The 15517-nt window shown below is 41.9% G+C and overlaps 1 protein-coding gene and 1 long non-coding RNA gene across 5 annotated transcripts; both read right to left on the minus strand.

Annotated features, from left to right (window-relative positions):
* Positions 1-829: 829 nt before the first annotated feature.
* On the minus strand, positions 830-2171 carry LOC306890016. The gene is made up of 3 exons (XR_013786246.1): positions 2074-2171; positions 1886-1995; positions 830-1767 (listed from the first exon to the last, which is right to left on the minus strand). It is a non-coding gene; the product is annotated as an uncharacterized lncRNA (long non-coding RNA).
* A 1706-nt stretch (positions 2172-3877) lies between these two features.
* On the minus strand, positions 3878-15091 carry apbb1 (amyloid beta (A4) precursor protein-binding, family B, member 1 (Fe65)). Of its 4 annotated transcripts, none has more exons than XM_079448919.1 (14): positions 14957-15091; positions 14031-14553; positions 13756-13925; positions 13607-13663; positions 13335-13411; positions 13133-13193; positions 10031-10174; positions 9607-9734; positions 8803-8947; positions 8591-8663; positions 7562-7642; positions 7323-7438; positions 7055-7231; positions 3878-4950 (listed from the first exon to the last, which is right to left on the minus strand). In XM_079448919.1, the coding sequence occupies exons 2-14, from the start codon at positions 14467-14469 to the stop codon at positions 4798-4800; spliced, it is 1821 nt and encodes a 606-aa protein (XP_079305045.1). In that variant the 5' UTR covers positions 14470-14553; positions 14957-15091; the 3' UTR covers positions 3878-4797. The 4 variants fall into 4 exon arrangements, with proteins under 4 accessions (XP_079305045.1, XP_079305047.1, XP_079305046.1 ...); XM_079448921.1 differs by having other exon boundaries at positions 8803-8917; positions 14957-15079; XM_079448920.1 differs by having other exon boundaries at positions 14031-14556; positions 14957-15079.
* Positions 15092-15517: the final 426 nt, after the last annotated feature.

Below are 15517 nucleotides of genomic sequence, written 5' to 3' on the forward strand. Positions count from 1 at the left end.
AAGATGAACGGTACCCAAGTCAAGACAATGCCTGACCACATTGTTGGAAACATTCCCTGCCGGTATGTTGAGATGCCGGGGACAAAATAAGAACCATCCGTCAGCCCAAAGGGGGGTATGTAGGGAATGGATCATTGAGAGGAATACCATAAACCCCGCCCACTCTGGTCCTCCATCAGGGAACGGAGGTTACATATACGTAACCGAGACGTTCTTCAAGGTCGAGATGTTTTTTTTTGTCAAGGGGCCTTATAACAGCCACCTTATATGGTTTAGGCACATGTCCTAGTGTCAGAGATGAGTTAATAATGCTAAGAAGAGGATCTATAATTTCTTTGACATCTCTTTCAGTAGATTTGTAGGTATAGGGTCTAGCATGCATGTAGTTGATTTAGATGATCTAATGATTTTAGAGAGTTCATCGTGATCTATGGTAGAAAATAATCAACTAATGTAGTTATGCAAAGTGAATTAATTGACCTCAGAATCACACAGAAAGCAAGACACAGAGCAAAATCTCTTCAAGTAGCTTATATTACTGTCCATCTACTTTCTTGAACTTTGATTTGTGTTATTTTGTCGTTCTTTGTGTTGTCGTGTTAGTGAGAATGACAGACAGAAGAAAGATCCTGTCTCGCGCTGCTCTGTAGGATGACTTTAGTCACGCATTTACGACTGTATTTGCTATAAAAGTGGCGTTTTAATTTTCGTGCTTTTATCAGCTTATTTAGAAATAACACTGTGCAACATCCCCTTTTCTATTTAGGTGTTACACTGAGGGGGTTCGACAGAAATTCGACTAGTACTGAGTAAATAAAACCACTTCATTCAACAAATATTCCTTTTTTATTCAATTAGTGCATATTATAGAATTCCTCCAACAATAAACCAATATACTGTAACAAACAGTCTTTTTCTTTGAGTGGCTGTGACAAAATAATAAATGAAACTTAACGTCAATGACCAGTCCTTAGATGGGCAGAGATGATGATGATGATGATGAGATGAGATGAGTCCAGAAGGTTATTTGAGAACGACGCAATGATATACTCCAATAATCCAAATGAAGGTTAGGTGAAGTTAGTCAATGCTACAGTGAGGTAACTGATGAACATTAAAGCAATGTTCTGCGCATTCAAAAATTGGAGATAGGCCAGTTCAGAAAACGTTGAAATTTATTGATCAGAAGTCTCAAACAAACAGCAGTTTCGGTGGATTCTCAGACTCAAAAACGTCTCCACAAAGAATCGACCACCAGAAACAGCTTTACAGCTATTTATGTATTTCTCGTCGGGTCTGTTCTCCATGGCGGGGTCCAATCAGATCGTCTTCCCTTTGTCTGCATTCCAGCCAATCAGCTCACTGCCTTGTTTTTCAAACCACCATCCATCTGTAACAAATTAAATAGGAGGCCCCCCAATCCACCACATTCCATGGGGCTCCCCGTGTAATCTAATCTTTACACACACACATACCCATTTCCTGTGAAAAAAGCCCCACAGTATCAGCGCTAAATTCAATTCACATACTTGGTTATATTTTCAACATATTATGCACAGTTGGTTAACAATAATAAAATCCTAAGCATATTAAATGTAAAGGCACGTTTAAACCACAATAAGATCGTTCAGTGTACACATTTCTTCCCCAAAAATAAGATGTGGTTCATGTTACACACACACATAAGCAGATCATGCAACCCCCCACTTACTGACCACATTCCGATCTCTGGCAACATCTAGCATCTGTAGAACTCTCTGCTTCAAGCTTTTGTTCACAATCATGTCATGTAGGAAAATACATCTGATTTAAACAACATCAATCATCCATTTTTATTTCGATCCATATATTGATCTTAATTCCCACAATACCCCCAGATCCCTACCTCTTGCTTCTCAGATATATATAGTAGATCCTCCTGGCATAGTGCACTAGAGCACAACAAGAGTTGTGTTGGTCCAATAATGATAATGGCCAATAATAAAAAAGTCCTTTCTACCAAAAAAATATAGAACATCAGACATTATTCACTTCAAATACATCAATACAATATACAGTTTAACCAATACTGACTTTTGAGCACAAACTCTAAGAGTTCTCAGAAATGGCCTTCCAACAGCTAGCAGTAGCATAAAAGTTAACCATGTGGTTTCCTTCTACCAAACTGAACTGACTTGTTCATGGGTATTTCCAGGTTTATATCTGGTAGCCCTCTTGCACTAGTGCCCTCTAGCGCCTTGTATTGGCATTACGTTAAACCCAACTACTCATTTTTATTCACCAGCCAGAGGAAAACAATAAAAAACATAGGTAACGTTTTATACGGTTACATACCCCTCCCCGTGACCTTAAATTTTCCCATGGAAAATTTTTAAATTCTGGGTATGGTAAGTATCTATCTGAGTCGGATCAGACAACATAGCCACCTTGTAATTAACAGGTCCTAGCTTTTTTTCCACTCTTGCTGGGCCCTTCCATTTAGGAGAAATTTTTGCCATAAAGGCATCATCTGCTCGAGAGAGGGGATGAGTTTTTACCCATACCAAATCTCCCTCATCGAAATTCTGAGTCCTTCTTCTCAAGTCATAATACCTTCTTTGTTTAGCTTGAGCCTTCTCAACATTCTCCCTTACTGACTCATACAAACTTTTTTGGCGTTCCAGGGTACTATATGACGGTTGATCAGGGTCTGGAGGAATCTGTAAGGCTCCCTGCAGAGGTAGCTTTAGGCCGACAACTGAAAGGTTGAAAAATACCACACACATGACACACCCGTTCGTCAAAGTCAACGTGACTTGTATGTAAATCCATATTGTATATACAAATTTTGCATCGCAAGTCTAATAAGAATAAAATAATAACTTGATCTTGTCAGCCTGAGGGGTTAACATGAATGATTAGATCGCAGCGGGCGGATTCTTCACTCTGTGTAAGCGCTCAATACAAATCATGATCGATGACTAGAAACCATCAAAGAACACGACATGTCTCGAAAAAGTTACTTTTAACTCTCACGAGCACCAAAGCAAACCGAGTATGCATGTTTTTCTCCTGTAGGAGATGCTTATCTAGCTTCAGCTTGCTCTCCTGTGTGACATCACAACACTAAACGCTCCACGAGACAATCCTGCTTGGTTTTACATTTTTTCTTTCATTTATCTTTTACTGCTTTACTTTTCCTCAAGTAAAACAGTATTTGATTTAAGAAGTAGGCCTATTGCTTGTTATTTGTTAATAGTTTTTTTCATTTTCAATAAAAACAATCCTGTTTAGTTTGGATTCTTTGAGATTTGTTATGAATTCTTTATTCATAAACAAAAGTTTGTATCCCATTTTGAAACTGAATTAATCTCACTTTCTTAAATCTCTTTGATATATAAATAATAAAAATCCCTAACATTAATTCAATATTATGAAAATATAAATATTTTTTTTTCATTTTAATTGTAAGCATGTGTTAGGAATGTTAAACAAGATGTTTAGTTTTAAATAGATATGACTGCAGTGACCTCTATGGGTGAAAGGGATACATAATTCATTTCAAATGTATGTCTTTAGAACTTAATTCGCAGTAATGAAGAGGAGAACTGGAACTCACAAGGTTTTTCTTCTCCACATTTCTCCACAAAAGAAATTTGAACACGCTTTCATTAATGCACATTTCTTGTAATCAATGTATTCCAGATCCACACACACACACACAAATACAAGGTTTCATTTGATTAATTTATTAAAAGATTTACTCTGCTTAACTAGATGCTTCAACTACCTTTCCGAGTAAAGGCTCCAAGTTCAGGAGTCAGCTTGTGATTTTATAACGCTTACTTCACTGTTTTTATTGATGTCATGCATCCTTTACATAGGCTTTTCAACAATGGTAAATAAAATGTGTTTATTCTGAGTGTTAGCAAGAGCACCACAGCATCATATAAGTTAGCTACATACGCAGGCAGAACAGAACAAAGAAATGTCTTAACATGATATTAGAAGTTCTTACACTTTCTTCAATGTTTGACAGTATGTTACAGTGTGCATGAGAGAGACATGTCATTTATAGTAAACAACAAGACAAAAACACACACATGAATATATACACACCCCGGATGTGTGGATAGTTCAACATACAAAATGATGGTGTGACAAACAAAAGACGTTGGGGTAACTAAACAGCAATGACCACATTCCCAAAAAACCCCGGCGATGACTGGACACCTCCACAGGACGGGGCCGATATGACATCAAACATAAATCAAGCAATTGTTAATTGTAATTTAGTTCAGCTAAAACACATCCATGAACAACACAGCACATCTAAAAGGCCAAACATGAAGAGAGTAATGCTTGAATAAATTCAAATAAAACCAAGTTAGGGTCATACACGAATCCGCTTTGTAAGACTAGAATGTGTGTAAAAATCTAACATAATTCCACATATCACGGGTGAACAGAAATAAATCAAATAAATCAATGGCATGACTGTTCAGTTCTAAGGAATAAAACAAAAGTCCTTGTGTGAATGAAACACAGTGGCCCTTCCTCTCAGTAGACATGTTTGACTGACACTGAAATCTACAGCAGCACGAAACGCTGAAGCACAAGTACCAAAGCAAAAGAAGCACACTGCATAGTATACAAGTTGACTTTAGTGCTCTACAGCATGCCTTATACAGTGTCTACAGAACATCTACTGCATTCACCTACACCATTAGTTTACAATCAACATGTGCACAACCAGAAACTGTAGTGTGTATGTCTGTGTGTGTGTGTGTGTGCGTTTAAGGCCGTGTAGACTTGTTCTCACGGCGTTTGAGATCCAGATCTCTTGAAGCTGCCCAGCAGGCTCTGAACGCCTTTCTTCACCCGTCGCGCCACAGAATCTGCGGGGGGGCCGGGCAGACACGATCCACCACTGCTGGGAGGACGGGCATCCAAACACTTCTGATACCTCAACTGTGAGAGACACAACAATCAACAACAATTCCACTTGAACAAAATCCATTATGTGATTATCACAGAAACGGGTCGGGATGTGACTGATGATATTTCTCTTGGTGGATAAATAAGAATCTCTGTTTGAGGTAGGGTTGGAAATCGTTTTAATTCCAAATTCATTCTTGACGAGCTAATTACCATATTTGTGATGTCGCTATTTTACATTTATGTTAAGACTCGTGTTGGCACATAGTGAGGGCAGTCAACTGCTAACATCCTGATTTAGAACCGCAACGTCGTCTGACAAAATCCATCACCAATGTTAAAGAGCAGTGATTTCAGCAGTATTGCTGCAGTTGTCCTACGCTGAGCACCCAGTGCCTCCGTCTGTGTAACACACAGTAGATAAATTGGGTTGTCACTTGTTCTGAATCTGTACACACACATACACTTCACTCTTTTACAGGAGTGACGACCACATTCAACTAGCCAATTAACTCCCGAACTATGCAGATAGGGACAACCGTATTTAGCTAAACTCAACAACGCAGTGTGTACACAGAACCCAACTGAACAACTAGTTGTTAAAAACGTCTTTAGATGCCCATCAGAGATGTGTCTTTATCTGATGAGCTGCATGGATATTGACATTTATGCATTTGGCAGACACAGCACCCCGACCCTGCAGCACCCCGACCCCTTCACCTGAAGAGGTGAAAAGGTGTAATGGCCTGCTGGCGGTGTGGCATGCTCTCCAGGCAGGGCAGGATATGTTTGATCACCTCCATCTGCTTCTTTAAAGTCAAGAACTGCTTGGAGAAGTCCTCGACTGTATAACCAAACAGCCCACCCCGCAAGATGGGGGCGTTGTGAAAGCTAACCTTCTCTGCGTCACGCATCTGTACAAGGTTAAGCCAGAGGTGTCTCTCCTGGACCACTAGTGTGGACATCACATTCCGGGTGAGAATGGTTGACATCTTGACGTACGCTTTATCCGGCGCTCGACCTCCCGAGGGAAGGAATCCTCGGGGTCGGATGCTGCAAGCGACATATCATCATCAAACATCGTTTCCGAATACGGGGCTGAGGAGCCAGATGGGGTGGGACTGTCTTTTGAGGAACGGTCAGACGAGCGAGACAGGGTGTGAATGGTTCACAAGCCAATGGCTGAAGAATTTAGGCTCACAGTGATCCCCATATCACCCCCACTGATCGCCGTAGCGGACGGCAGGGCAGGCGCCACTGCTGTCACGGAACGGGAAGCAGGGGAGGTGGTGGCTGATTCCCTAAAGAACACATCCACTTGTGACCGCCATGTCTGAATCGCCATGACGTATCCACGAACGCCGCCTCAGCGTACCGGAGGCCCAGACACTTGAGGCAGACGTCATGTCCGTCCCCCTCCTTGATGAGTGCGTTGCACCCACGAGCACAGAGGGACACGCCGCGCTGAAGAAATTTGCTCTTTTAGACACCTCTGGTTTACTGGCGAGACACTCAAGTCAAACCCCGATGCACAGTACTGTATATTCATGTTTCTTTGTCTATAAGAATGACAGTGACAGGAGTTTGGACACACTGGAGAGGAACGCTACACAGAGAGAGCGGACATCCTGACTTTTATTTTGTTTATCTTTCAGTTTAGTAGAATGGTACTGTTGTATTTGTCTTTCTCTTCTGCACGTGAAAGGAGTGCGCTTTTTAAACTGTCTGACTGCTGCACCGCTCTCATGGTTGATTTACAACCTTTTTTGTTCCGATAACATAACATCTAATTCTTCTTATTATTATTATACAAACTAACTTTAAAAACCTTTTTGAATCAATACAAATGGCTAAAATACTGAATGGCCCTACATATGTGAATGGGTCTTTCCTCTAGTTTGAGGAATGTTGCCACTACAGGTTGGAATACTCTATAGTTGACATTTGTTGTGGGAAAGTTATTAGAAAATCTGCGAAAGACTGAAAATCAAGTAGTGTATGATGGACACAATATTCAGTGCTCAGAATCCAGCAGAACTTCTTTACGATTCTTTGAGCTCAGTGAGTACAGGAATACAGATATAACAAATAAGTTCTTATTGATTTCTGTCTGAATTGTGTGTGTTTATGTGCTCACCATACAGGCTGCCTGCACGGCCTCGCTCAGACCGGCCGCGTTGGGATCGCACCAGAACATGTGACAGATGAAGTCTCCGGGCCCCTCGGCCATGATGAATGCAAACGTGTGCGCGTCCTTCCCCACGCCCATAAATGACAGGAAACGCACGCGACACTCGTGAAGAACTTCCTCCGTCTGTGTGAGTGACAGATCAGGTCATTACTGATGAGGGGTTTGTGGTCAATACAGCGCTTCGTCAGGACTGATGCAATGACGCTACTCTTACCTCAGACTTCAGGATAGTGAGCGTCGCGGACGCCACGTTCACCGTCACAGGTGTCCACTCCTCTTTGTCTTTGCTGCCGAGGGCCATCTCCAGCGCAACGTTAATAACATCCATGCCTGGTGGTCAGTTTGAGTTTGATCAAGAAAAAAAGAGAACCAGTTGCTCATTCGTTCAGTTTCACGTACAAGGATTAGAACAACATGGGCGATTTCTCTTTGATGAATAAGGTTAGGTCTTACCGACTGGTTTCGCCACTGCCACACAGCTCAAGTATCGCACGTGAAAACGTTGGACGTGTTCATTCTTAGGTAATGGAAACTCTGCAGAACACATCAAGAATCAAGAAATAATGAATTGATTTTAGTTAAGGGTTAATACTTATTGACAGCCATAAGGTTTCTTTAAGTGAAATCTCATTAAGGTTCCCTAACCTTATATCTAAGTTTTTCTTAACTTCAGTGTTTTGTGCAAGCAGGCACAGACCGGTGATGTTACGGTATGTTTGTAAAAGCTGCTTGATAATCTTAATGAAACTAAGGCTTAGTCCTGGGCTAAACCCTGTCTGTGAAACCGGGTCATGAGTTCTTCATTAATAATTACATCATCTTGTTTGCCAGACTTTGATGTTGAGTATAATATAATATGTAACCTAACCCTACTTTTTGTATTGTATTTAAACATTAAGCCTCAGAAAACATTAAGAGAGCATTCCAAATTTTCATTTCAATTCATCAACTGTGACAAAAATCCAGGATTTCACATAAAAAATAATGTTTAACCTTTTCCTAAATATATGTAAAAATATGAGTCTTGTTTCGCATAAAATTGAATCTGAACTTGTTTTCTTTGCAGTATTTGAAAAAAACAAAGAGCATTTTTTATATTATTTCCACTATTGATCCAGTTTTCATTTTCTGCAAATAAATGTTTGTATATTACAATATTTGTATTTTACTTTTGGGAGAAATGTTCACAGAATGAAACAAAATGTTTTCCTGAACACATGATACCTAGAATTAGAACATTTTAAATCAGAAACGGCCTCTTATTTTTTTCTGTGGCTGTGTGCACAACTGCTTCGAATGAAACGCTTTGAAATGGTACAAATTCTGCACCACAGAAATTCACTTTAAACTTGAATTGTTGAGAAATATGAGTGTGAGTAAATTGACTTTTCTACACCATCAATTTCACTACCCCATTTAAGTCATGAAGAAGAGCAAGAGCAGTTTTCTATTTTGTCAGTAGGCTGACTGTGTATTTATTACCCTTGAAAGAGACGTCCACGAGTCTGGAGGAATCACTGTTAAATCTGGGGGATGATTTTCTCTGGGCCATGATCTACACACACACACAGAGAGAGAGATCAGATAAATTCACATGTGCATGAAAGTCAAAAACATTTCCTGAAGGTTATACAGTATTTACTCCAGATGACACTGATCATGGTTAGTGTAGTTTTATTCAGCGAGGTGCTGACCTGAGAACAGATGTGGTGCATGCTGGTGGCGATGTTCTTAGCAGGTGTGTCACAGCGAAAAACGTGACACTTCAGCACATGAGACACTTTATCTCGGGCCACATACGCAAAATCCCTGCCACAGGACACAGGACACAGATTTACGCTGATGAAAAAAACTTCAGGTATCATAAAGTGCTCTGGTACTGCAAAACACACATGGTATTTTCAACAAATTCATCTACACAAACTATGCGTTTTTCTGTAATCTGGATAAAAAGAGATGAATGAAAGAAATCCTGCTTTTGAAATTACAACTGATCCATTTTTATAGTTTACAGACCCAGGTATCAGAGCACAGGACAGGGTGTGAGTGAACATCTCAACTGTATGAAGCAAGACTGATGCCTGAGAGGTTTGAATGTGCATGTTCACATTTCTACAGATGTAAATCAGGTGTCAAGTTAATTGGTAATGGCTATAACGCTCATGGATTGTGTTTGACAGGCGCATGAATTATGCTTTTGTCAGGATTTTTAAAGGATTTATAATACAATTCTATCAACTCTCTCTACTAGGGTTGAGTATCTCTTTGTTTTTTATGTTGCCAGTGCCAAATACGATACTGTACATAAATATATAAATAAATGTTCAAACCCCAGAGTGTCAAGTAAGAGCACGCTGTAATGAAAGAAGGATTGTACCCTACCTCTCCCTGAAATCCAAAATGCAGCAGAAGAGAGAGAAATGAAAAACAATCTTTCAACACATCATCTAAAGCCATAATGTAAAGCTGTCAGTGATGAAAAGAAAATCGCTGCTGACCTGCCGTCATCACGGCCCACGCCCCACACACGGATGCTGACGATTGGCTGAGAGTGCAGGAGCGTCCGGCTGTCCGGCTCCATCAGATTCAGTGTTTCATTCTCCAAAAAGAGTAGCATCTCCTTCCCCTACACAACATCAACATGACAGCTGAAATCCTGGATTCTGATTGGCCAGTAGGTACTGTCAGATCTAACAACAGTCACAGAATAAACCCTGACAGTGTGATGATGATGAAGACTCAACACAAAATTGTGGGATATCAGTTTTAGCCGTTGTTATCTGGGAATAACTGACTTCGCCACTGACCAATCAGAATTCAGTACTTGTGTGAAATAAAGGTGACGTGTAGCATGTACACCCAATGTGAACTCAAGACTGTCAACGATCCCGTTCTGACATTTATTTGGATGTTTTTACGTACCTCGCCGATGGCGCCCGTGTCGTCCAGATGTTGTTTCTGATAAGACAGTTGTCTGATGCAGTTATTAACAGCGACACTACTCCTGCCAGGAGCCATCTCCTCCTCGGATATCTCCAACCAACCCAGAGAACGTACCGAGAAACACTGCAAAACAAACAATTCAGTTTTCAAAAAACCAACCTACACTTTACAGTATGCATCAGGATGTCTCAAGAGGACCAGACAGCCATTTCTTTTTTATCAATGATTCAAATGTTTATAAAACTTTTGCCCAAATGTGTGATGTGAATAGATGAAACTGTATTCCTTACATCACCACTTTACAAGACCACTTCAAACTCCTGCCAACAATAATACAGTGGTTCTCAATGTTTTGGGTCAAGCCCCCTTTTAAACCCATGAAAACCCTTGCAACCAACCCACCCCCTTCCACAAAAAACAACCGCTTTTCGTTTAAACAAGCTTTTTTCATAGAGGTCGACTGATATGACAGCCCTCCCCTTCTGCTGACCTCCGAAACAGACAAAGAGCTGCTCAGAGCTTCTGAAGCTCTGCGTGCAGTCCACGTAGAGGCGCAAGGCGGGTACTGGACACAACTCGGATAGGGTTGGGACTTCCTCCCCGGTGGGGAGCGCCTGCAAGTTCACCACCTGGTCCCGGAAGGGAGTGGTGGGAACTGTGGGCACGTAGCCGGTCCGGGGTCTCAGGATCACGTGAGAGTCACGGGGTCCGAAATTTAGGCAATCAGTGGACACGGAAGATGCTTACAGATCCCTCACCCTCTTGATGAATGCGAGCGCCGCCGGGAGAGCGTCTTCATCGTAAGATGAGAAAGAGTGCTGTGAGGATGAAGTCATTTGATGCGAAGGCTCCGAAGAACAAAAGGTGAATGAATGAGCACGCCGGCTCCACTTTTATACCCGGATTTCCAGGGGCGGAGTCCGGCATGCAAATTTAATTCGCCAATTTCATTGGCCTTTTCAAAATAGTCAGAAGATGATAGGTTCTCAAGGGCGAACCCCATCTGTCGGTTCGACACAACGTCGGGAGACCGACAGAAAGGGAAATTATGTTTTTTTTTAGATGTAATGAAATGTGTATACATGATTTAAGGTTAAAAAAACACTGTTTTTTCCACATACCGGGTATGGGTGTATGTCCTCTTTGCTCCGCCTCTCTGAAACACGCAGATTTTTCACAAAGCTCATGGCTCTGAAAGCGAGGTGTGCTGTGATTGGCCAGGTAACCAGTGCGTAGCGATTTATCGAAAACTGCGAGCATGTGACGGAAATGTAACGCCTCTTACCATATTTGGAACATCAGGTTCCTCTTCAATACACCCACCTTACTTGCGTTTACATTTGTGCGGTCTTAGTCAAATCATACCCCCTAACTGACGTAAATTTGTGGGGGTGTCGTTTCAGGGAGGTCTGGAGGAGCATTCGCTTTTAGGTAGAATGCATCTTTTGTTCTTTCACTTTAATGTCTGCAATTTAACGTGTCTAATACATGCATGGGAAACTAATAACACACTATTTGTGACATACAGTATGCCCCTTTAATCTAATACACTCAGCGAGTCCCGTCTCCAGCTAAATACATTTGAAAAAAAACTGTCATTTATTAATTATTGAGAATAATGAAAACATTGGAATCTTTGAAAGAGTAACGTCCTGACCACACAAATGCTGGATGGAGATTGACAGATTACAGCACCAGTGGAAGTCAGAGTTTCGTCATTATGCCATAATGTTTTATTCCATAAATCTATAGAAATAAATGACGTGGAAAACAGTGCATGAAAAATGTTATGTTGGTTTCATGATAGTAAGTCATTTAAGAAGCTTAAGAATAACACCTGCAGGTAATGCAACGGATCGGATTTGAATGGATCCACCAAAAAGACCCGTATTGACCCCGATTCTGATCCAGAAGTATCTGATCGGTGCATCCCTAAAACAGGTATGTGCCCTTTTCAACTTTGATAGATTTTTACAATTAATTTAAATATTAAATTGTACCTGTTTTAAAGGGGATGTGCAATGGTGTTTCGTGCATTCTGACTTTACACTGTGATACACTGCCCCAGCGTTCATGGGTTTCAGAAAGTTTTTTCCAAACATCAAAATCCATTTAGTAACAACTTATCTTAGTCCCTTATTGGACAATTCTCCCGAGAATGCACGGCCACAGGCCAACCAGCTGGACCAAGAGAGAGAGAGCACTGCGTTCACAAAGTTTAGCTTTGTTTGTTCACGGTTCATGGATGTTATATTAACGTTTTGACAATCGGCGTGTACGTGCATAATGTTAACAACATGAAGGGATTAATGTGATAATATGTCGTGTGCTCGAGGTGTAGTCCCCCTGCCCGCCTCCAGCAGCACATGTTTTTCTGGAAATAATGGTACAGCTGTATCTCCCTTCTATAAACTTGATCAAACTAAATACTCTTCAAAGATATGAAGTCTGCAATACTACTGTATAGGCACTTAAGATTAATATGGGATTGGCATAAAGTGTGCGAGTTATTCCATCTTTAAACATACTGAGTGTTTCTGCATCAGAAGCACACATTAAACTTGTGTCCACACTTGCAGAATGTGCGTGTCCAGTGTGCTAGACCTGTCAGCTGTTTAAGACAAAGCGCTGCGTCCAGTAGCTCTGTGCTCGTCCGGTGTGTGCCTTTAAACATTGAAAAAGTATTTTATGTTGTGTCACTCAGCTTATCTTATCAAACGGACGACTACAGCATGTGTGTTAAGACTGTGTTAGACGGAGCCTATGAACATCAATGTACCATGAGAGTGATTCAGCAAGTTTTCTGTGGATCTCCAGCTCAACTTCTGCTGTATCTGTGTAAAGCGGACACGCCCCAGACCCTAACCCTTTTGACATTAACACATCCTGCATGCTTTTCATTGTATCTAAGTGAAGGTTTGTGGGTCTGTGACATAATGTAAGATGATGTATGTGCGAGTGCATGTCTGTCTATGGGCAGCATGTAGTGTGCAGAGACACTGAAGTCTTACACTTCAATCAATCAATACAATAAAAACAAAACTCGGGCCTGAGCCCTGTGTCATGTGAGTGCGTTTGTACCTTTGATTCATCGTCACTGCTAACACGAGTCTCCTCCTTTTCCTCCTCATACTGAGAACATCTGCACACAACACAAGATACACAGGAAACAACATTCAGTACACCGATGGATGGCTCTCGACCAATCAGCTGGAGTAGCAGATGTGACATCATCTGATGTTTTTTAATGAATGTGTCTATGGGTGTTGTGATGTTTGTGTACCTGAGATTAATGGAGGCGTAACGCAGAGTTGCTTCCTCAAACTCCTTCAGACTGTCATCAGAAGGCCCGTCCTCCTTCTGCACAACAAACGTTAGACAGCTCACACAAATACATTCACCACAACACAAATTTAAATCTGTGACTTCCTTTTTCCTTATTTGCACTAATGCTCTCTTGAAAGCTGTTGCGCTTTAAAATGGAACCCATCGCATTGAGTTAAAATCTCCCCCAAAGAAACAGAAGAACGGTGAGGGTGTCAATGATAAACCCACCTGCCAGAGTTCTTCATCGCTGAACGGGTTTGGACGTGAAGCATCGTTCCACATCATCTTAACACATAGACATTTGTTTAAAACTCACAAGCTGAAAGAAGTTTATTGTGATAAGGTTTGTCGGACGGCTAGAGATCCTGTGGTAATACCTGCGGCTGTTCTGCGGGCGACGTGCTCTCCTCCAGCGGCCCGGGCGGCTCCCACTGCGTTGTTCCTGTGGGAATGTGCCAGTAGTATGTGCCAGAGGTGTCCTGCACCCGCATCCATCCGGAGGGCAGCTCCGAGTCTGTTTCAAACGCGCTGCCGTCCCAGTAAGACTCTAGGAGCGAGAAGGACAGAGGTGCCCATTTGTTTATTATGAACAACTCAATCGCTAACGGCTGCTGATAAAAGGCACAGAACAAGAAAACATCAAGCGTCTTACCAGGCTCTCCGTCCGGCGTGCTGCTGGCGGTGCTTCCCTGCGACAGCGACATGCAGCTGGAGTCCTCGTCGCTGTTAGCTCCGTTCTTAGCGAACAGCAAACAAGCGTTTCTGACGGCAACTTCGCCCTCTGACTTCTGAACGTCAGTCGCCTGCTCCGCAGTCTGGAAGTTCTCCTCCGGCTCTGTTTCGGCTCTCTTCTGCTCCTCATGTTGCTCCTTCAGGTCGGCAGAGGAGTAGATGAGGAGCGTTTCGTCGCGGCTCCAGTCGTGCAGCTCCGAGCAGAGAGATTTCAGAGCTTTGTTCTTCTCTTGGTGACGGCGCTGGGAGTTCTGGTTGGTGTTCTGCTGTTGAAGCAGATTCTGATTCTGGTCCTCTTTCATCCACTTGCTGTTGCTCTCGCCATCGTTTCCCTGCTGCTCGTCGTCCAGGCCTCCCATGATGCCTCGCTGCGGCAGCACACTTGTCGTGGTGGTTGTGTGGTTCTTCAGGCAGAGGTCAAACACACACACACACACACACAACTGCTGGAACGACACGACACGACACAACACATCAAATGACAAAATGATAATCACGAGACAATGAAATATATAGAGTAGAAGTTCGTCGATGTGTTAAAGCAAATACTAACCAACAGAAGACTATAACAGACACGCTAATACGCCGTGTTATTATTATACGTGACATTACACGCTGGTTGTTTCATGACGTGACAACGCTCATATACAAATACGCCAACCCTGAAACACTGTTGTTATTATGTTATTACTACATTTGTATTATTACACTGTTGTTATTGTCATGGTTATAAGTGAATACAGGCACATTGTGAATACAACGTCTCTCTCTGATTCACATTCGTTCGCGATACAATCACGATATAAAGACGATAATCGCGCGAGTCGTTAATAAACGCTAACCCACCTTTGATAGTCTGTCGATCACATCGATTAATTCTCAAAGCATCAACACCGTTATTCAGCTATCATGGCTAACGCTAGCGGACGACACGCAAATGACGTCACGGCCACTGACGCTGAGGTAGGCGGCGCTCACGCAGCAGTGGTGGCCGCTGCAGAGAATATGGGCGGACGTTAGACGTCCAGCGAGGAGGAGCTACAGATCCAGCGAGGAGGAGCTAGATGAAAGCTCCACCTCTGTGGAAATCGAAGCGTTCATGAAAGCTCTACGTCAGATCGTACTTAAGTAATCCTTGATACACATTAGATTGCCTGACCTGTGAATTTATCTCAATCGTTTAGACTTGGAAACTGCGTTTTCCTTGCGTGTGTGATATAAAAAAGAAACAAAATGAACCTATTAGCTTGTCTCATCCCGTTTCATCCTTTTAAATGTACACAGGGTAGATGGGAATCTAATGTATAAGGAATATCATTTTGGATGGATTCATAACGAATTGATTAAGAAGACATGGATCAAGTCCAGTAGTCTGAAACCAGCCACATCACACTAAAGAACAATAAA

This window comes from Barbatula barbatula, assembly GCF_947034865.1.
Source record: "Barbatula barbatula genome assembly, chromosome: 24".
NCBI classification, from domain to species: Eukaryota; Metazoa; Chordata; class Actinopteri; order Cypriniformes; family Nemacheilidae; genus Barbatula; species Barbatula barbatula.